The sequence below is a fragment of the Bos javanicus genome, chromosome 6 (genome assembly GCF_032452875.1).
Source record: "Bos javanicus breed banteng chromosome 6, ARS-OSU_banteng_1.0, whole genome shotgun sequence".
NCBI classification, from domain to species: domain Eukaryota; kingdom Metazoa; phylum Chordata; class Mammalia; order Artiodactyla; family Bovidae; genus Bos; species Bos javanicus.
The window spans coordinates 25,397,740-25,420,100 of NC_083873.1; the positions used below are offsets into that span (position 1 = coordinate 25,397,740).

Sequence of the window (22,361 nt, forward strand, 5' to 3'; positions counted from 1 at the left end):
CAGCCACATAATTCAATCAATACTGAGTAAATATAGTAAATATAGTAAAAAAAAAACCAGAAATAGAAATCTGGTAATATTCCAGTTAATTGGATTAGCATTTCAGGCCAAAAAAGAATCCATGTGGTAACGAGCCATCTTTTGCACGTCAGTCTTAAGTAGAAAACTGTCATGTTTCCAACTTAATTTGTAAATAAATTAGAGTCATACCCAAACATTTAAGTAAGGGAAGATGGAAAAAAACATATGTGCAATAAACATGCATCTGTGTGTTTTCATGGGATATCTTTTATAATGTGAATTTGGACTCTGAGAAGACAAAAATACATGCTGGTGAGAAACCTTGAGATCAAAGAAATTTCAGGGAGTAAAACTTAAATTGAGTCTGGGATAGACAATACTCTCTGAGAAAACTGCCAATCAGCAGTAGAGACTTTCCTTTCATAATTTCTCCCATAGTAAGATGATGTGATAGTTAAAATAATGATATTTCTGACAGTGAAGTGGCTAAAAATTCCACGTGGCTTCTTTATCTCCAGGGTCATGGTTTTTCCAACAAGTACTTTATCATAGAAATGAAAGATACCACAATGTACTTTAACTTGTATCACAGGAAACAGCTCCTGCAGAAATGACACGTTGGGGTCACTGAAATAATGATGTGGCAGCTCCATCCCAGCCTTTGTACAGGGAGGCACTGAGTCCAACCAAAGACTTTGTACTCAACGGCCACCCGCAGGGCTATAAAATGATCGGTTGTGGTTTAGCCAAAGTGTTGGAGCTTCAGCTTCAGCATCCTTTCAATCAAAGAAGGATTTCCTTTCAACGAAAGGAAAGGCTGATTTCCTTTAGCCCTGACTGGTTTGGGCGTCCCTGGTGGCTCAGATGGTAAAGAATCACCTGCAAACTGGGAGACTTGGGTTTGATCCCAGGATTGAGAAGAACCCCTTGAGAAGGGAATGGCTACCAACTCCAGGATTCTTGCCTGGAGAATTCCATTGACAGAGGAGCCCGGTGGGCTACAATCCATGGGGTCACAAAGAATTGGACACAACTGAGTGACTAACATTTCACACTTAGATTATAAATGCAATTAATAAGTTATGGCTCAAGCATGTTGCCACAATGGAATGCCAAAGAAAAAAATACCAGTATTTCCTGTTGTTTACAAAGTTGGGCCATATGAAAATCAACTGAGTTAATACATACAGTGAAGAGTGACAAGAAGACTACAAAGCAACCAGAGACGTGGTTTTTTCCCCCAAATACTTTCCAGCTAGAAAAGACAGTAAAAACACAGACGTTTCCACACAGACCCTCTCTTTTAAATCCCAGCTCCACCACTTGCTAATTGTTTGACCCTAGGCAATGGCACCCCACTCCAATACTCTTGCTTGGAAAATCCCATGGATGGAGGAGCCTGATAGGCTGCAGTCCATGGGGTCTCTAAGAGTTGGATATGACTGAGCGACTTCACTTCCACTTTTCACTTTCATGCATTGGAGAAGGAAATGGCAACCCACTCCAGTATTCTTGTCTGGAGAATCCCGGGGACGGGGAGCCTGGTGGGCTGCCGTCTTATGGGGTCACACAGAGTCGGATACGACTGAAGCGACTTAGCAGCAGCAGCAGCAGGCAAGTTTCTTTCCTTCTCTTAACTTTGATTTCCTCATCTATTACAAGAGGATGAAAAAGCAGCACCTGCTTCCCAGGGCTGTTATGGAGATAAAAGAGAAAATTCATGTAATACCTTCGGTCAGTACAGGTATTAAGGGTTAAGTATGTTTTAGCTAAATTGTATCTAACTCTTTTGTGACCCCATGGACTGTAGCCTGTCAGGCTCCTCTGTCCATGAAATTACCCAGGCAAGAATACTGGAGTGGGTTGCCATGCCCTCCTCCAGGGGATCTTCCCGACAGGGATCGAACCCACATCTCTTATGTCTCCTGCATTGACAGGCAGGTTCTTTACCACTAGCAATACCTGGGTAGGCTCAGGGGAGCATAGGGGTTGGGAAAGGCTTCCAGAACACCGAATCAGTCAGTGTAAGACTTGGTTCTGACTGCTTTGCGCAGGAAGAGAGTAGAAGGGCTGGAATATAAAGAGGAAAAACAAGTTTCTTCACCAAAACCTATCATCTAGCAATGAACACAAATGGTCAAAAGGAAAGTGATAAGGGCTATGAGTGAGCTATAATGTGCTAAGAAGTTTCTAAAGAGGGATAGTTATTTCCAGCTGGTTAAAAGGGTGTGAATGTTACAAAAGAAAAGGCCTGTAAGCAAAGCTTGAAGCATAATAAGTATTAATATTTCACAAGTAGAGAAGGGAGAGAAGCATTCCTGAAATGGTGATTCATATTTGGTTGTAAGAGAGTGATGATACAATAATCCTTCTTGAGAATCCCTTTTTAGTACTTTACTAAAAATGAGCATCAGGAATAGCAACATATTACATGTCTTAAATTTGTATTTTAAAGTACTTGTTTTCATTTTTAGTTTGAATCTGGAAATTTTTGATCTAGAGAAATTTTAGAGATTTTAAGTTTTAATGGTCCCTTTCTGTTTTTCTACATTAATTCCTGAAAGTAAGCTTTCATCTTTACTAATATAGTATGTTTTAACATGTCAATATAATATCTATACTCTTCATAAACCCATATTTAATGCCTGAAAATTCACAGATCACAATTGTGTTTCAATTCCAAACATACTAAGATAATTTTAAGAGATGAGACTCAAATTGTAAGTAATCACATTTACAGAATTTTCAGAGCAAATTTCCAACATATAGTGCTCATTCATTACTTTAGTATATAAAATGCTCTTCAAAGTCATAACTTTAAAATAATCTCTAAATGTGTTTTTTTAATCAACTCTATCTTAGAAATGCCATGTCCCTTCAAAAGCTTCAATTTTGTACTTGAGCCAGTTATTGATACTCTTATGACAAATGCATATCACTTATCTAATTTAGATCATTTCATTCTTATAATTTGCCTACTTTCCTGAATTTATCCATTCATCTATGATGACCTATTGTGTTACAGTAGCTTTTTAATCCTTTCTAATTTAATAAGGAATGTACCTTTTAATACTGTCTCTCATCAATAAACAAATACTTGATTCTACTATAAAGATTTCTCATAAAAATAGGGAATATAAATGGCTAGGTAATATAAGTGAATCCAATGCCTTGACTTACTTCTGAAACATTTAATTTGTGACTTCCATTTATTAGTTATTTTTAAAAAACTCCATTTTCACAAAAGTAGTGACACCATGATCACCTAAAATAATATTAATATCTACCTAAGGAAGAAAAATATGAAGTTGGGGGGAAAAAAACATGTGGAACTCCAAAAATCTCGTTTACCTTTCCATGAATTAGATGAAGGAGCACAGGTCTTTGCATTGCTTCCAAGTTTTCCTTTCTTATGATTTGAGATGACTTTTTTCCTTTGAAAATGCTCTTCTCTCCTCTCTGTTGATTCACATTTTCAAGGTTTACATCTTTCATCTGGAATCACGGAAAGAAACCTATTAGAAAAACTTCCTATACCTGTTTCCATCAGAGTTTCCTAGAAAATAAAATGGTAAAGCAATAAACAGGGTTGGCCATAATTTCTTCTGTTATTCAACACATGATTCACAGTACCTAGCCATCATCTTTAAAAGAAAGGAGAAGGTATTCAAAACTTAGATTTTTGAATTAGGTAAAAATACTGACATTAAAGGAACCTGTGACTTCAGGTTTATAGTAACTGTGGCTGGAATATGGCTCTTTAATGTTGTTTTCACTCTCTTCATTTGTTTTGAACTGTTGCTATCTGCCTACTCTCTTCACTTTCTGTAACTTTTGTTTGAAAGGTATCCTGCCCCATTGTACCTCATCTATACATACAAAATTAAGCATTAACAATCTGATTACTGAACACAGAGCTACAGAATGTTTTCTGCAGAATACTGTTCTACTGAGAAATGGGGAGGTGGATGATAAAGTTTTGATCCAACTTGGAAAACACACACAGCTATTAGAGACAACCAAAGAAACAAAGATCACTTGATAAATGTATTGCAATGATACCTCATTATAAAGTATATTACCAACTACTTACCAGTTACAATGAGGAAAATCTTGGTCCTGGTACCTGTTTCACACTGACATGTAGAAGGAGAACTGACTTTACTAAAGAAATCTATTGCTTTTAGGTCCTTGAAAAGCAAATGTGGAATCATATATTAAATTTGGAAGAGGCCCCAAAGGCCATCTAATTTGACCTTCTTTGTCAACACATAAATCTAAAGCATCATAACTGACTAAACACTGCCATTCAGGGAAGCACCTGGTTCTGTCATCAGGAAGAAAGCAGAATAAGTTACTCCCTCATTGGTGATTCCACCTGTCAGATCAAGGAACACAGGAAAGCTAGAAGGTCACAATTTGTCTCCTCCTTCACTTAGAGTGGTCTCAATTGCTTTTCATATGACATTGATTCTACACTCCTTACATGCAGAACATTTCAAATGGATTCTAGTTTATTGTACCTATTAACATGACATATTAACAGCCTGGCATGCTGCAGTCCATGGGATCACAGTCAGACACAACTGAGCTACTGGACAACAACAAAATATGACATATAGAACTGAACATAATACTTCAGTTACCAGTAGACACCTTCATTTGCCTGCTTCAATAATTTGGAAAGATCAGATAATTTTTGATTAGCAAAACTTCAAAACTGTATATCTACTTATTTTAGTGATGGATAATATTCAATGAACATATGACCAACAGCACAAACAAGTGCTACTGAATGGTACACGTCTCAAAAACTTTGCTAACATCTAATCTTTGCATCTCTCTGGTAGAAAATACCCACCGTAATTTGGATCAGTTGGTTATCATCACCATCAGGACTCCTCCACAGTAAAGCGACATCCACATTGGATGAAATTCGGTAGCCCACACTGTCTTGGAGGTTTCCTTTGCCCCGATCGAGAAAAACTTCAGTGGAGTATGTGAGTTTGTATAGTCGGTCATTATTTAATGAGAGACCAGTTGTGTGACCTGTAAAAAAGACAGTGATACAAGTCAAGTCTTAGTTGTAAGGCACCCAGCAGGCCAGGGACTACGCTATCTTATCATCAACACATTCCTTCTCCAGCACAGTGGTACCCAGTGGGAGCTTATATTTGTTAAGGGGAGTAAATCTTTGCTAAGTGAAACATGGTTCTACTTCTTCATCTGCTGAAATTATTGGTTGAACAACAACAAAAACAACAACTAACAAAGAAATAAGCTTCCATTTCAGAAAACTTAGTTTGTATCTTTAAATAATAATCTGATTATCTAAATATTGCCTTGGTTGAACTATAGAATATTTTAAAATAAATATCATCGTATTGCTTTAACTTATATGTATATTATTTCTTCCCCTCTCCCTGCCCAGCTTTCTTTAAATCAAATAATAAAATTTGATTTCAAGTAGAAGTTCAGCCAGAGATTGCTTGATAATTTGCAATTAACATATTTAAAATACAACAGGTCAAAGCCAAAGAAATTTTAGCAGTTAGATGGTAGTCCCTTACATTGGATATTTTGAACATTTAAAAAATATCCCTTCAAGGTAATTTATCCTATTAATTAAATTAGCAAACTTTCAGTATTAAAGTACATTTCAAGGCAACACATATGTAAATTTAAATTAGTTGTTGCTGAATAAAATGATGTTTTCCTACATAAAATCCAGCACAGGCTTTAATTTGGAAGGGACAACTTAACGTTTAATGTCAAATAGAATACAAGTCAGCATCATAACCAAAAAAAAAAAAAAAAAGATATATGGAGGAGTCCATACACTTTCCAAACAGTATATCTTAACCCAAAGAAAACATAAAAGAGTAGCATCCAGTCTTTCCCAAAGATGAACTGAGGTCATACAAAGTCTTTTGATAAATCTTCTATTCATAGCTCTCAGGAAAGAGTAAAAAAAGATTTCAGTAGGCATTTTTCGTCAGGGCTAACCAGGCAGAATTGACTAGTTAACTGTAACAAGCAACCATGTCTCTTTTTCCCCCACAGAAAATATGTATATGGGAGAGGGACAGAAAACGAGGCTGAGATGAGTAGGAGAGAAGTGAGGCAGCTGAGAAAGGAGGTAAAATTACTTGAAAAGTCAAAAACTAAGAAAATCTCCTTACTATCTGTTCTAAGTCTTTCCTACATATTAACTTATTTAATCCTCATAAAAATCTAATGGGGTAGGTACTGTTATTAGCCTGATTTTATAGATGAGGAAATCAAGAGATACAGAGATTATACAATTTACCCAAGATCACTCAGGAAATTAGTGGTGAAGCCTCTAACACCCTGTCTGGATCCAGAGACCATGTTCTTACCTACACTATACATATAAACCTTTAGGTTGACCTATTCCATTCCTGGGGAGTGAGCTAGGAATTCATTCATTCATTCAACAAGGATGTACTGAGCACCTACTGGGTAGTCAGCACTTTTCTAGGTTCTGGGGCTATACCAGTTAACAAGCAGACAACAGGTCTATCTTTGCGGCATTTACATTTAAATGAGGGGGGAAGGGCAATAAAAAAGCAAGTACATAGTTCAGTTCAGTTCAGTTGCTCAGTCGTGTCCGACTCTTTGCGATCCCATGAATTGCAGCACGCCAGGCCTCCCTGTCCATCACCAATTCCCGGAGTTCACCCAAACCCATGTCCATCGAGTTGATGATGCCATCCAGCCATCTCATCCTCTGTCGTCCCCTTTTCCTCCTGCCCCCAAACCCCCACCAACCTAGATAGCATATTAAAAAGCAGAGACATTACTTTGCCAACAAAGGTCCGTCTAGTCAAGGCTATAGTTTTCCAGTGGTCACATGCGGATGTGAGAGTTGGACTGTGAAGAAAGCTGAGTGCCGAAGAATTGATGCTTTTGAACTGTGGTGTTGGAGAAGACTCTTGAGAGTTCCTTGGACTGTAAGGAGATCCAACCAGTCCATTCTAAAGGAGATCAGTCCTGAATATTCATTGGAAGGACTGATGCTAAAGCTGAAACTCCAGTATTTTGGCCACCTCATGCAAAGGGTTGACTCATTGGAAAAGTACATAAGTAAATTATAAAGAATATTAGAAATGCTAATGAAGAAAAATGAAATAAGAAAGGAAATGGGGATGCTGAGGGGAAAATCTTTATTGAGAAGGTAATATTCTGGGCGAGGACATTAGGCTAGTCACTTGGATATCTGTGGAGAGGGCACTGCCCACCCCTTCTTCCTCCCATGTCTCACTCCCACACTCCACTCCATCCCCCCACAGAAGGGAGAACAAGTTCAAAGACCCTGAGGAGAGTTCCCAGAGGAGTAATGGAGGAACAACAGAGAGGCCAAAGACTCTGGGATTGGGTAAAAGACAAAGCTGAAAAAGATGAGGTCAAATAGGCACCCATGAGTGGCTGGGAGATGGTGGGTGAGGGGGGAAGGTATTTGCATAGACTTAGAATTCGACTGGGATGAAAAACTATTGCAAAGTTTTGGGTGGTGAAGTTACATGATCTGACAAAACTTCAATGAAAGGGGATGAGGATTTTAACAGAAAAGCCAGAAGGAAGTAACAGAGTGGGTACCTAAATGCGTACATGAAAACAGGCTGTGTCCAAACACCAAGTCAGGCAGAACCTCAGGTATGAGATAAGGAAGGCAGACAAAGGCAGGAAAAACCTTGAAGGAAACAAAGTCTGTGAGTCTCTCCAGCCTCCCCAAACTGGGGATACTGCAGCAGATTCAAACACCGGCTTTCTGACCAGGAAGATATTTTGGTCAAAGAGGCCTTCTTTTTTATGACACCTATCAAACTCCACAAAGGGCAAAAAGGAAATACTTGTTGCCTTATCTACCCTTACAGCAATTCTGATAGGTAAGCACTATAGGGCAGTTAAGAAAAGCTGACTCCACGTTTAACTCAATGTAGCAGATACAATGCGGAATTTGATGTAGGAATATACTAAAATTCAAGTTTTGCGGACAACCTGAAGTGGCTTCTGATTAAAATAACTATGAAAAGTTTCTCTTTAATGCCAAAGGCTTCCAAACTATCATGTTGAGTTTTTTGTTTGTTTGTTTGTTTTTACTTGACTGGTCCAAAGAATGTGAAAAGGGACAATATATTTCAGTTCCTGACGATGACTTGGAAGTGATAAAGTAGAGGAAAGAATGGCTTTGTTCTACAACTTTTCCTACCTCTTTCAATAGGAGATACATCCTAAAAAGGATTTAAAGATACATCCTTTAAATAAGTGGATGGTGCTGAAGTGTTGTCCCGGCTGTCCTTTCCTCTTTGATAAGTATTTCTCTGTTTATGTTACTAAGAGATCCAGCAATACTGGCAAGTGGGGGCATGTTCCATTTATATATCTTGACTAAATTTCTGTCTTCGGGTGTTGCTCTGTAGAGTATGCAGAAGGGCAACAGGACTTGATGGTAGATTAAATGAGCAAATCAATTTTTAGCCCCCAAAGGAGTCTGTACCTTTTCAATGTGTTCCTTTGAGAGATATATTTTTACTACCACAAAAAGAAAAAAGCTTTTAATTTTAAACTTTTTAAAAAATATCTTAAAGTATTCTTTTATTAAACTCAGATCAATATAACAGCTAATTTACTTAAGCAAAAAGACAAAATAGAAATAAGCTAGTAAAGGTGAGGCTTGAAGAGACCTGCATTGATGATAAGGATGAAAGATAAGGGGACTTTGGAGAAGGCCATGGCACCCCACTCCAGTACTCTTGCCTGGAAAATCCCATGGACAGAGGAGCATGGTGGGCTGCAGTCCATGGGGTCACTAAGAGTCGGACACGACTGAGCGACTTCCCTTTCACTCTTCACTTTCATGCATTGGAGAAGGAAATGGCAACCCACTCCAGTGTTCTTGCCTGGAGAATCCCAGGGACGGGGAGCCTGGTGGGCTGCCATCTATGGGGTCGCACAGAGTCGGACATGACTGAAGCGACCTAGCAGCAGCAGCAGCAGGAATCCAACAGAAACCCAGAAGGCTGGAAAGAAAAGAGTAGGATGAAGGATAAGGGAGGGAAAAAATGGAAGATGGTTGTTGTGAATGGACTGAAAAGTATAGTCAGGCCAGGAAATAAAGACTCGTGTGAAGGAACAGTTCAGGTTTAGAGGTAACAAGATTAAGTAGAAAGTGTACATATGGGTGGATTATCGAAAGGAAAAGCATTATGAAGAAAACCCAAAGAAGGTAGTGAGAATAGACCCACAATTACAAAATATTATTTAGAAAAAGAGGAAACAAGAGTCTCCCAAACATTGAGTCAGCATATCTCTTCTCTCTACTAACTCCTTCTTCATTCTCTTTACAGTCCAATCTGCTCTCAACATCCACCCAGATCTGGAGATTTGCTAAATAATTGCATCGATAATTAACTTTGAGATGAGTTTTGAAGTGATGCATAACATCCCAAATTTATAATGGCCTGATTTTAAAGTAAACTCTTCACAACTAGTTCACTTATTAAATATCAATCATTTTAAAGGACAATGAATCTATGATTATTAAACCATGATACTGTAATACACGGCTTCCCAAGTGGCACTAGTGGTAAAAAATCCACCTGCCAGTGCAGGAGACACAAGAGACTAGAGTTCAATTCCTAGGTTGGGAAGATCCCCTGGGAAAGGTAATGGCACCCCACTCCAGTATCCTTGCCTGGGAAATCCCATGGACAGAGGTGCTTGGTGGGCTACAGTCTATGGGGTTGCAAAGAATCGGACCCAACTGAGTGAAGAAAGCACCATAATATAAGAAGTTACCCATCTGGGTAAGAGAAAGTTGCCAAGTCCTATATTTTTTATTCACGATATTTGTCACAAGCAGCTTGTATCACAACACTAATAACACTTAAGCTTTGCAGCCCCCACTTGCCCAGGCCTTTTCCAAGATCTTAGAAGGGGACCCTAGTGTTATGCATACATGTCAATCTTTTTTTCAGTAATATTTGCAAAAGTAAAATATTTTTTGTGAAAATGTAGATTACTTTTTTCTCAAAAATGGAGCCTAAATTGTATAAGCTTCAGTTTCTAAAATTCTGGATTTGTCACTGAACTTACAACAAACTGTAGCTATCTATTATGTTCTCAGTCATATTTTCCTGTATGTCATTCCTGTATGTGTATATGTGTGTATTTAAATCTTTACAAATGCATGTATTTGAAAACATCAAGTTATCCAATATTCTATGTAGGTAAGGGAAAAGAGAGAAGCCCACAATAGCTCAATCATGTTTCTCAAAATAATCATGGTATTAGGTTTGATCTCATGGTGCATAAATTGGTCATATTATGAATATTTAGCAGTATTTGACAGATAAAATACAAGCTGTTTCACAATTCTCTGTCAGATATAATTTACAAACCTTTATTTTTTCTCATTAAAATTTTCTTTCATCCAAGTAAGGGCCGTATCTTTACCAAACATTTTAGAAAATAGTAATATATATACACATATATATATATGCATATAAATATATGTATAATCTTTAAAGAATCTGAAGTGTAATTTGCTTAGGTGAAATAATTTAGTCCCCCCCCCAAATTTATTGTTCCAATAGCAAAAATTGTCTCTTTTCCTCATGTGGAAATTTTCCATGCAAAAAATTTTGAGACAAACTTTACCTTATTAAAAAAAGCCACAGTTATCTCAAGAGGATTTTAGAAGCTTACAAGTGAACTGCTTTATATCAGTTGCTTAGCGTACACAGTTATTAAAATTGGACACTACCATGCTGTTTTATAATAGGGCAACTGACTTTGATGGAGAGTCCTCTTAAGAGATTCTAAAAAGCGATCATTTTACAGGCCCAATATTTAGAAATTCAAGGCATGCATAAATTAGCTGATTTAAAACAAGATTACATATTAATATATTTCATACAGCTTTTTGAAATCGTTACTCAAAAGTTTGTTTGCTCTGAAAGTTAGCAATTTGTATGTCTTTAAATAGATATTATCTTAAAATAGAAACTATAATGAGCAACACTATTTTTCCAAAGATAAATATTATCTCTTAAATCTATGTCATGGAGTTTTATTTTCTATAATCCACCAACTATGATAATGTTATCTTTTTTGAATGATTATAGAATAAAATACAGGCTTTACCATTTCATTCATAATCCTGTGGTAAGTTAAATGCCTTTTTCATTGAGTCTAATTCTTTTTGATGTCACATTGCTAGGCAACTAGAAGGAAATTTAAGAACTGGTTTTTTTAAATCTACTTTTACAATTCAAATGAAGGAGCTGCATTCATTGAGTGACCAGCAGCAGCAGATAACAATAGTTGGCATCTTTTTTCTCCCCTTTAAAAATAAACCATGAATGAGAGAATGAAGCAAGAAGCATGCTAGTCTGAAGGACTGAAACTAAAAGGAACCTCTGTTTTCTTAATGTATGTAGGAATTCAAATTTAGTTTTCATTCCAACCCAGTCATGCCTTCACCAGCATTCTAAAGCTACATGGGTTTGAGGATCACTTAGTTAAGAATTCTTTCATTACACATACACACACTTTTCCCCCTGAACGATTAAAATTAAAGTTTAGCAGAAGGCAACACAAACTTACCTTTAACAGAAGCTGAATATGAGGAAATGAAGCAGAGAAAAAGCACAGCGAGAAGAATCATATTGATTCAGCTACCCTTTAATGCATTCAGTTTCCAGCTAGAAGTCACTGAGAAGTGGACTCTTTCAATGGCAGCAAGGGAGTGACCCTTCTCAGAACCTGCAACAATGTTTATCTTTGGGAGAAAGGTCAGATTCCAAACTCCAAAATCAGGACCTAAGTTCACAGAAGGGCTCACTATTAATGATTAAACTTAGGTGGGCTATAGTTTTCAGTCTCTCCCTCTTTTACTTTTTTACTCAATAAGAAAAATCAAGAAAATTTTCACTTTTGAGAGCTAAACTAAACCAGTTGCCATCCTGTAAATTCAGAAGCACAGAGGGGCAATCTAGGAAAACTGGGGATGATACTTTTCTGCTCAGCACATAATCATCAACATGCCTATATCATTAAATGCCTGTCTTCACATTTACCATTTGATGTGGGAGGGTGGTGAGGATTTGCGAACTCAGGAAAACTTGATGGAATTTTATTCTCTTGTATGGTCATCTGAAATTTTTTATACCATGGGTATGCTATTACTAAAAAATCACTCTAAATTTTAGAATTTGAATTTTAAAATTTTAACTTGTACCACCACCAATCACTTCAAAATAATGTTAGAATAGATTCAACATTCATTTCTTAAAACTAGATGATTCTTCTTACGTGTGAATCAGCATTGTCGACCATTAACACTAGCGGGCAACTGAGTTTATGATAGTAGACCTCTAGCTATAGCTATGACAATAAACAATTGTCTGGATCCTCAGACTGGCTGGCTGGAGTTCCCTGTGCTTTCTGGATTCCAGTTCTAGGCAGAAATTCAGAAAGGGGATTCCAGTCCTTACTACTTCTGCAACAGAAAATTAATTAGGACACTTCTCTAGAATTAAAGTGAATACCCTAGAATGGCTAAGACCACACTAACTAAACCAGCTCTGCTCTTGTAAACTTCGGCAAGAGAAACTTGCTATGAATAAAACCTACTAAGATGAGGTGATTTGGAAACCATGTGGGGATGCTTTGGCAAAGGAAGGAATAATATGTTGGTAAAGGGATTTTTCAAATAAAATTGAAAATTCTTATGGCCATGTTTGGGGCTTCCCTGCTGGCTCAATGGTAAAGAATTCACCTCTTGGCCAAGCCAGAGACCTGGGTCAGAAAGATCCCCTGGAGAAAGAAATGGCAACCCATTCCAGTATTCTTGCCTGGGAAATTTCATGGACAGAGGAGCCTGATGGGCTACAGTCTCTGGGGTCACAGAATCAGACATGACCTAGCATAAACAGCAGCAGTATGGCCAGGTTTAAGCATAACGGGTTCTTAAATCTAACCTCATCTCTCTCCAAACCCTTTTCTAGAACCCTAACCTTAAGCTTAAATCTTCTAGACAACACAGGTAAAGATAGTCAACTTGATAGGGCCACAAGATGAAATCTAAAATATAAAATCTCAAAGTTAAGCATACTTCCTTTTGAAATATGTATATTTTTTATAAAGAACTGAAATGTGAAAATTGTTTGTCTTTATCCTCTATTGAGATTAAAACTTCATTTGCTATCATGTTTTACATATAAATCATGGCTAAAGTACCTATACAAAAATAAAATATTTGGTTATTACTTTCACTTTAAAGTTATAAATAATAAGTTGTCCTGGGGTAAATAGAAAATAATAAGTTGTCCTCTTAGAAAAATAACTGTTGAAGAAATATAAGTTTTTATGAATGGTAGGTATTATAAATACGAGATAACGTGAAAGTGCTTTATTGCTTTACATTTGAATAGATTTCAATGTAGTCCCACAATTTCTGCATTGCATATATAGTGATATGAAGCCACTATAGTCATTTAAACGTTACACACTTTTTTGTTTAGATTAAGGACTATTTTAAATTTTATGAGAACAGCCTTTTGTTTTCATTTGAGGTTTACAGCTACATGCTTGTGGTTCGACTATGTGGTGCACGACACGTGTCTGTTCGGTTAAAGTACTATTCGTCGTCAGGTGTTTACCAGAGTCTAACCAGTTAAAAGCATATCACTATTGCCTAACAAAATCTGTTTCATTTGAGCACTTGCTTTCCACTAGAAAGCACGTATGAGTCACTGTATTAAGTAGTCATTTAAATATAGGATGTTCAAATAAGGCTACTTCTATTGGTAATAAAAACCATCATCCTTAACTTTTTACAAAGATATTTGAAAGACTTCTTAAGATAGTTTCAGAGATGAAATAAGATTGCCAAAGCCTTTTCATATCCAGTGAATTCTGTATACCAAAGGAGAGGCATTCTCCTTGGTTAGTCTGTTGACCAAGCAAAGTGACATTTTATAATATTGTGGGAGATACCTCCAAATCTTATCATGTGCAAATCAGCTATTTACACAGCATGTGAAGCAATGCAGAAGCACAGCAAGATACAAAAATAAGAGCTTGCCATCTATGGTACAATTACTAGGTTAATACACTATGCCAAGCACTGAATGTTTTGTAGTATAGCTGAACAACCATTATTTCACATGTTAGCAAAATGACATTCAGATTAATTTAGTAAAATGATTTAAGGATCATAGAAAAACAAACATTGAAACCTAAATCCAATTTCTCCTTTACTTAAACAATATTAGAGATAGGAGGTAGAAAATTGATTTATTAGGTATGACATAGAATTATCAATTCAGACTGTCTTTTAATAAGTCCATCACACTTTTGTGTGGAGGCTAACAGGTAGCTAAATTGCTGTGGTTAGACGTTCCAGGCTGAACAGATTGTCTCCGGGAAAAAACTGATCTGTGCTAGTCAGGTCACAATCAAGTAATAGATTTTAAAACAATGCTCTTCAATGAAATCCACTGGTAAGTACATGGCAGTATGGAATATCTGCTATTCTATTTGGCAGTGATAATAAGAGACTATGAAATAAAAATGGCTAACTAATTCCAAAGTACAGTTGTGTTTCTAATAAGTATCAGAGGTTGCTAGGAGTTAACTCATTTCCTAGATTAGAAGATGAATGAACTTTACCCCACTAAAGGCTGAAAGGAAATGTATTACCCTTCTAGATATGCTGCTGCTAAGTCGCTTCAGTCGCATCCGACTCTGTGCGACCCCATAGACGGCAGCCCACCAGGTTTCCCCGTCCCTGGGATTCTCCAGGCAAGAACACTGGAGTGGGTTGCCATTTCCTTCTCTAATGCATGAAAGTGAAAAGTGAAAGTGAAGTCGCTCAGTCGTGTCCGACTCTTAGTGATCCCATTGACTGCAGCCCACCAGGCTCCTCCGTCCATGGGATTTTCCAGGCAAGAGTACTGGAGTGGGGTGCCATTGCCTTCTCCGACCCTTCTAGATATAGTTAAGTCAAAATGTATGATAGCTATCTATGGAAGTCAAAATGTATGATAGCTATCTATGGAGGGAAGTAAAGACAGACTTTACTCTGTCCTAGAAAGAAGCAACACTAATGAAAAAACCTTTTTAGAGGGACTCTTCAAGTTTTCCCTAAGTGGTCATAATAAATTCTACTAGTATTTTCAATTCAATTAGGGAATTAGCATTCTCAAGGAATCCTGCAAAAAATATTTTTGGTAGGTAAGAAATACAGTCCACCCTTTGCATCAGCAGATGAGGAACCAGGGGATACCCAGGAAGGACAACTGTAAGGGACTTGAACATCTACAGAGTTTGCTGACTGTGGGGATCCTGGAACCAATCCCACACAGATACTGAGAGGACTGTAGTTTTTGTCTTTGCCTTTTGTCAGTTAATACTTTCTCAATTTGTCTGTTTTTTAATTTTTATTGGAGCAGAGTTGATTTACAATGTTGTGTTAATCAGTTACACATATACACATATCTACTGTCACCCTGCTTATTTAACTTACATGCAGAGTACATCATGAGAAACGCTGGGCTGGAAGAAGCACAAGCTGGAATCCACATTGCTGGGAGAAATATCAATAACCTCAGATATGCAGATGACACCACCCTATGGCAGAAAGTGAAGAGGAACTCAAAAGCCTCTTGATGAAAGTGAAAGTGGAGAGTGAAAAAGTTGGCTTAAAGCTCAACATTCAGAAAACGAAGATCATGGCATCTGGTCCCATCACTTCATGGCAAATAGATGGGAAAACAGTGGAAACAGTGTCAGACTTTATTTTTCTGGGCTCCAAAATCACTGCAGATGGTGACTGCAGCCATGAAATTAAAAGACGCTTACTCCTTGGAAGGAAAGTTATGACCCACCTAGATAGCATATTCAAAAGCAGAGACATTATTTTGCCAACAAAGGTTCATCTAGTCAAGGCTATGGTTTTTCCAGTGGTCATGTATGGATGTGAGAGTTGGACTGTGAAGAAAGCTGAGTGCCAAAGAATTGATGCTTTTGAACTGTGGTGTTGGAGAAGGCTCTTGGGAGTCCCTTGGACTGCAAGGAGATCCAAACAGTCCATTCTAAAGGAGATCAGCCCTGGGATTTCTTTGGAAGGAATGATGCTAAAGCTGAAACTCCAGTACTTTGGCCACCTGATGCGAAGAGTTGACTCATTGGAAACGACTCTGATGCTGGGAGGGATTGGGGGCAGGAGGAGAAGGGGATGATAGAGGATGAGATGGCTGGATGGCATTGCTGACTCGATGGAGGTGAGTCTGAGTGAACTCCGGGAGTTGGTGATGGACAGGGAGGCCTGGCGTGCTGCGATTCACGGGGTCGCAAAGAGTCGGACATGACTGGGTGACTGAACTGAACTGACTGACCCTTTTTTAGATCTTTCTCCCATAGACCTTTACAGATTATTGAGTAGAATTCTCTGTTCTATACAGTAGGTTCTTATTAGCTAACTATTTTATATATAGTAATATGTATATGTCAATTCCAGTCCTAATTTAGGGACTGTAGTCTCATAAAGTGATGCTCTCTTTTATACTAAGCAAAAATTATATGAGAATACATATAAACTATTTTTAAAGGTATTGTTTAAGAATTCTCTTTAATAAAAGAAAAATGCACTGAGGAAAATGCTTTTCCTTAAAAAGAATAAACGATACAGTTTTGAAATATATGGAATCCAAGACTTGCAAAAAGGATAATCATTTTTGCATAATGGAGTTATTAAACAAACTCTACCTTTACCTCCCACACCTCCACACACATGTATTTGACAACAACCAAAAACTCCTTGTGGGTCAATAATATTCACCCTAAGAGGAGCCTAACTTTATTTTTGGTCACAAACTGAATTTCTAGCATTTAGGAAGAAAACTGATGGCTTTCTTTCAATGAACTATTGTAAAGAAAACAAAGCTTAAATTTTGATCAGAATCATTTTTTTTACTAAGACATTCCAGAGATTTCCCATATACACTGTACCCAGTTGTCATTATTAATATCTTACACTAATGTGGTATATTTATTAATAATTGACATAGTAACTAAAACCCATACTCTATTCAGATTTCCTTAGTTTTAATCTAATGTTAAAGGTTCGTCTAGTCAAGGCCATGGTTTTTGCTGTGGTCATGTATGGATGTGAGAGTTGGACTGTGAAGAAGGCTGAGCGCCAAAGAATTGATGCTTTTGAAGTGTGGTGTTGGAGAAGACTCTTGAGAGTCCCTTGGACTGCAAGGAGATTCAACCAGTCCATTCTGAAGGAGATCAGCCCTGGGATTTCTTTGGAGGGAATGATGCTAAAGCTGAAACTCCAGTACTTTGGCCACCTCACGAGAAGAGTTGACTCATTGGAAAAGACCCTGATGCTGGGAGGGATTGGGGGCAGGAGGAGAAGGGGACGACAGAGGATGAGATGGCTGGATAGCATCACTGACTCAATGGACGTGAGTCTCAGTGAACTCCGGGAGTTGGTGATGGACAGGGAGGCCCGATGTGCTGCGATTCATGGGGTCGCAAAGAGTCGGACACGACTGAGCGACTGATCTGATCTGATCTGAACGCTTTTTTCTGTTCCAAGATTCTATCCAGGTTACATTAAAATTAGTTGTCATGTACCTGTAGGCGTTTCTTAGCTATGAGTTTCTAATTTTCTTCAGTTAAAAAAAAAAATTTCTGGGACTATTTACAATGTTGTTTTAGTTTCCAGTGCATAGCAAAGTGAGTCTGTTACACATATACCCACTCTTTTTCAGATTCTCTTCCCAAATAGACCATTACAGAGTACTGAGTTGAGTTCCCTGTGCTACACAGCTGGTCCTTGTTAGTTACCTATTTTATATATAATAGTGTGTATGTAAATCCCAATCCTCCAGTTTATCCCTGTCCCCCTCCTCCCCGCCACAGTAACCATACGTTTGGTTTCTATATCTGTAACTTTCTTTCTATTTTATAGGTAAGTTCCTTTGCTCCCTTCCTTTTTTAGATTCCACATATAATGATTTTCCCCATTTTTGATGGCATTGACAGCTTTTACATGTTTTATAGGATCAAGAGAGGTGTTTTATAAAATGCTCCTTTATTAGTTTTATGGAATATTTTTTCTTATGACGAGTCGGCTTGTAGGTTTGGAGGAAGACCATAGAGGTGCCATTTCATCACACTATATCAAAGGTATGATTTATCACTGTTGATGTTGACCTTGATCACCTGACAAATGTTGTCAGACTTCTCCACTGTAAAGTTACTTTTTTAAAACCTTCTCTTCCATACTGAACTCTCTGGAAGGAAGTGCTATGGGCAGCTCATACCTAAAGATTAAGGAGTTATATTCCTCCTCTTTGAGGATGGAGCATCTATATAAATTATTTGGAGTTTCTTTGCATGAGGGATTGATCTCTTCCTCCATATTTATTTATGATTTATAACATCATAAGAACAACTATTTATTTTATATTTGGGGTTATAATCCAATATGACTTTTACATTTATTTCTACAATTGTTCCAGCTTTAGCCATCAGGAGCTCATTCAGTTGGCTCCTATGTTCCTTTGACATATCCCATCTTTGTATGTGTGTGTGTGTTCAAGCATTTCCTTCATTTCTGGTCCTACAACATGCTCCAGGCTCATCTTGTATGTTTTTACCCCAATCCTAGAGTCAGCCCTTTCTCCAAGGAGCTCTGGTCCCTTTTATTGGAAAATGGTATGGGAAAGCAAGACCTGAGCTTGTCCCTACAATATTGTCTTTTAATCCATGTACTCAGAATCTTGTATTTATTTAGATCTTTCTTTCATCAGAGTTTTGTAGTTTCACTCATATAGATCCTGTATATTTTGTTAGATGCATACCTTTGTTTTTGGTGTTAATGTTTTCTTGAATTTTAAGTTCCAACTGTTCATCGATGGTAGACAGGAACTTTCCTAAATTAACCTCGTCATTTGTGACCTTGCTATAATCAATTATTAATTCCATGAGTAGTTTTTGTTTTTTGGGGATGTTTTTCATAGACAATCACGTCACTTGAGAACAGTTTTACTTCTATTTCCTTTTCCTCTTATATTTGCTCACACTTTCAGTATGTTATGTACTTTTTATATTTCATATTTTCTGAGTTTTGTTACTCCTCTTCAAATCTTTTCTCCAATCACATTATTTCTGAGTTTTTCTGGTTTATGTTGTTCTATCTTCTAGCATTTAAAAAAATTTCCCTTGTTTTGAAATATTGGGTTACAGTTTTCATCTTTTTTGCTGTTTCATATTTTTATTATAACAGCTTTACATAGAATTCAATTATAATTCTTTTCATGGCACATTTTTACTTTAAATAAGCTATTCTATACTTTTAAGAGACAGGTGTGTGTAGGATAGATTTTCTAGCTTCCAGAGCTTCCTTTTCTGATGTTTTCATAAAACGACACTTTTATATTCTGGTCATTTCTTAGCTCTGTCTTCTCTTCTCCCACTGTCATCTGGACCTTTTCTCTCTGCTTCTATGGTCTCTTATCTGTCTAATTTGGAATTCTACTCCCAGAAGTTTCCCCTTAGTGTTGGGCTCTTTTCCAAGAAGGAAGCTCAGGTTTATTAAGTTTTGAGAATTCATAGACCCCCCCACACCCCATGAGCACCTTCAGACCTTCCTGCTCATCCGTCTGTATTCACTCTGAAATTAGAGTCTGTCAGTTCTGCTGCTAATTTCATATTGATCTCCCTTGCTTGTCAGTGAATACCTGCTGGCAGTCAGAGGTTCTCATGGCCTTTGGCTACTCTGTTGTCTTCCCACTATTTCCTCTTACGCAGATTCTGATATTAAGTTGGAGGTTTGCTCCCACCTGTTCACATTTTGAACTTTAAAAGGATTCTTTCTTGTTGTAGCCATGATTTGTTCTTGTAATTACTGTCGTTTTGCTATCCTAGATGCTCTATCTGTTTTATGAGGAGATTCAGACCACACTGTCTCCAGTCGTCTTCCTAGAGTCTTCAATATTCACATATTACTCAGGATGGTGGGGGATACGGTATTTTTAAAAACATTTTTACAAGCTTTTTCTATATTTTTGAAGGCAATCCAAATGCAAGTTGAAATGATTACAGATGATAGGTTGATTCTGCCTTTTAGATACCTTTCATGTCATTTAAAATAGGCCTTTTTTTTTTTTTGCTTAGCCTCAAATTAATATACCTACAAGTATAACTCTATTCCCATACCACCCCAACCTGCTGAAGAGTACTATCATACGTATAAAACATCAGAACTAGGCTTAAAATAATTTGTGATGACTGCTCTATGTTTTCAGGCCAAGCATCTTGGAGGAGCTCATCACTTTATTACCATATTTGTGTCCTAACATTCTGATTTTATCTGTAGCCCTCTTCTCTACAATCTATAGCAGCAGTCTCTAACCTCTTTGGCACCAAAGACCAGTTTTGTGGAAGACCATTTTTCCATGGATGGTGGTGGTGGGAGGAGGACCGAGGGGGAATTGGTTCAGGTGATAATGTGAGCCACTGGGCGCCGTACATGAAGCTTTGCTTGCTACCACCCTTCACCTCCTGCCATGCAGCCTGGTTCCTAACTGGTCCATGGCCCTGAGGGTTGGGGACCTGTGATCTACAGTCCAATTTAACAAACTGGCTGCTGTCTAAATGTGGTCCAAGACATGCTTTGCTTAGTACTTAAAAACAAACAAAATAAGTTACCAACACTTAAAAATCAGATTTCATATAGAAGACCAGACCTCTGGCTGCTCTTAAAAAATTGAGCTCTGATGGCATTAGGCCCACTACTTGGAACTTGTTCCCTGATTAAACAGAGACTATGCTCTCAGGCTTGTGGCACTTTTCTTCTAGGCAGCTTGTGCCATTTACCTTCTAGTCATAATAGACATTAAAGGTTTGTAACCTATGATCTAGCATCTCTGATTTCAACCTCTGATGTTGGCTTGAAATACCAAATATGTGCTGATAATTTCTAGATCTGTTTCTACTTAGATGTTCTGCAGACTCCCCAGAACCCATATATTCAAAACCAAACTAATTTTTTAAAAACCTAATTTTCTTCTACTATTTGCCAAATGATCCAGTTAACAGAATTACATTCCTACAGTTGTCCAAATTAGAACTCAGATGGTAAAGAATCTGCCCGCAATGCAGGAGACCCAGGTTCAATCCCTGAATTGGGAAGATCCCCTGGAAAAGGAAATGGCAACCCACCAGTATTCTTTCCTGGAAAATCCCAAGGGCAGAGGATCCTGGCAGGCTGCAGTCCCTGGGGTCACAAAGAGTCAGACATGACTGAGGGGCTAACACAGTTGTCTAAATTAGAAAAACCCTTAGGGTCAGTCTTTCCTCCTCCTTTCTCATCCTACCCACTGCTTATCAGTCATGTACCAAACTATGACATGCCTTTGTTTTCACCGTTCCCAATATTTAACATACTTTTCCATCTTGATAACTGGAGAACTTCTATTTACTTTCTAAGATAGAACAAATTATTCAGTTTCTGAAACTATGTCACTCACCTCCAGGAACATTTAGTTGCTCCTTTCCATGTACAGGCATCTCAAGTACATTATACTGTATGATATTTAACACCAGCTCTCCCACTAGACTAAGGATTCCTCAAGAACAAAGATCACGATTTAGTTATCTTTGTATCAACAATACTAAGACAGAAAAACATGGGACTCAATAAGTATGTCAAATAAATAAATGAGTTTTACAAATTAATGAAAATAATACTGTTTCATATTATGGTTTTTGCCTTCCTGTATTTTCTATATGCTTTCTGTATGTTTGGTTAAATTGTCCATTTTTTGCTAGTGCTTGCTTTGGATGATACTAGAATCATTTTAAAATTCACATCCTATGACTATAAAGTTAAGGGCTATGTCAAAAGAAAACATGTAAGTAACTTAAAATTTTTGTTTTAATAAGGCTATCAGGTATTAGCCCTGAAAAATATATAATTATTCATAAAACAGATCCCTGAGGGGCAACTGAACAGCTGTTGAAAGTTCTGGCACATCACTATGCCAGCCTGAGCTTAATGACCTACATGTGAAGGGCTAAATATCCAATTACTAATCCTCGCTCAGCTACTCTTTGGCCTGATATGGAGGTAGCTGAAAAAAGATGCCCTACTAACAGATCAGAAGTGGATCCAGACTTCCTTGCCAATTCTTAGTTAAAAGATCTTTTCGACTTGACATAATGAGGAAACAAAGAGTGCCCTACAACCATGTTGCAGTTACAGTTTTTCAAGTAAAATTCGACGGTTTAAA

The 22,361-nt window shown here is 37.6% G+C and overlaps 1 protein-coding gene across 1 annotated transcript in view; it reads right to left on the minus strand.

Annotated features, from left to right (window-relative positions):
- The window catches only part of MTTP (microsomal triglyceride transfer protein), a 55,897-nt gene extending 44,091 nt beyond the window's left edge, over positions 1-11,806 (minus strand). The window contains exons 1-3 of the mRNA XM_061419577.1: positions 11,653-11,806; positions 4,883-5,070; positions 3,373-3,516 (exon numbers count right to left, since the gene is read on the minus strand). Coding sequence (XP_061275561.1) covers positions 3,373-3,516; positions 4,883-5,070; positions 11,653-11,713 — 393 coding nt within the window. The 5' untranslated portion in view covers positions 11,714-11,806. The remainder of the gene's footprint in view (positions 1-3,372; positions 3,517-4,882; positions 5,071-11,652) is intronic.
- Between the last annotated feature and the right edge of the window lie 10,555 nt (positions 11,807-22,361).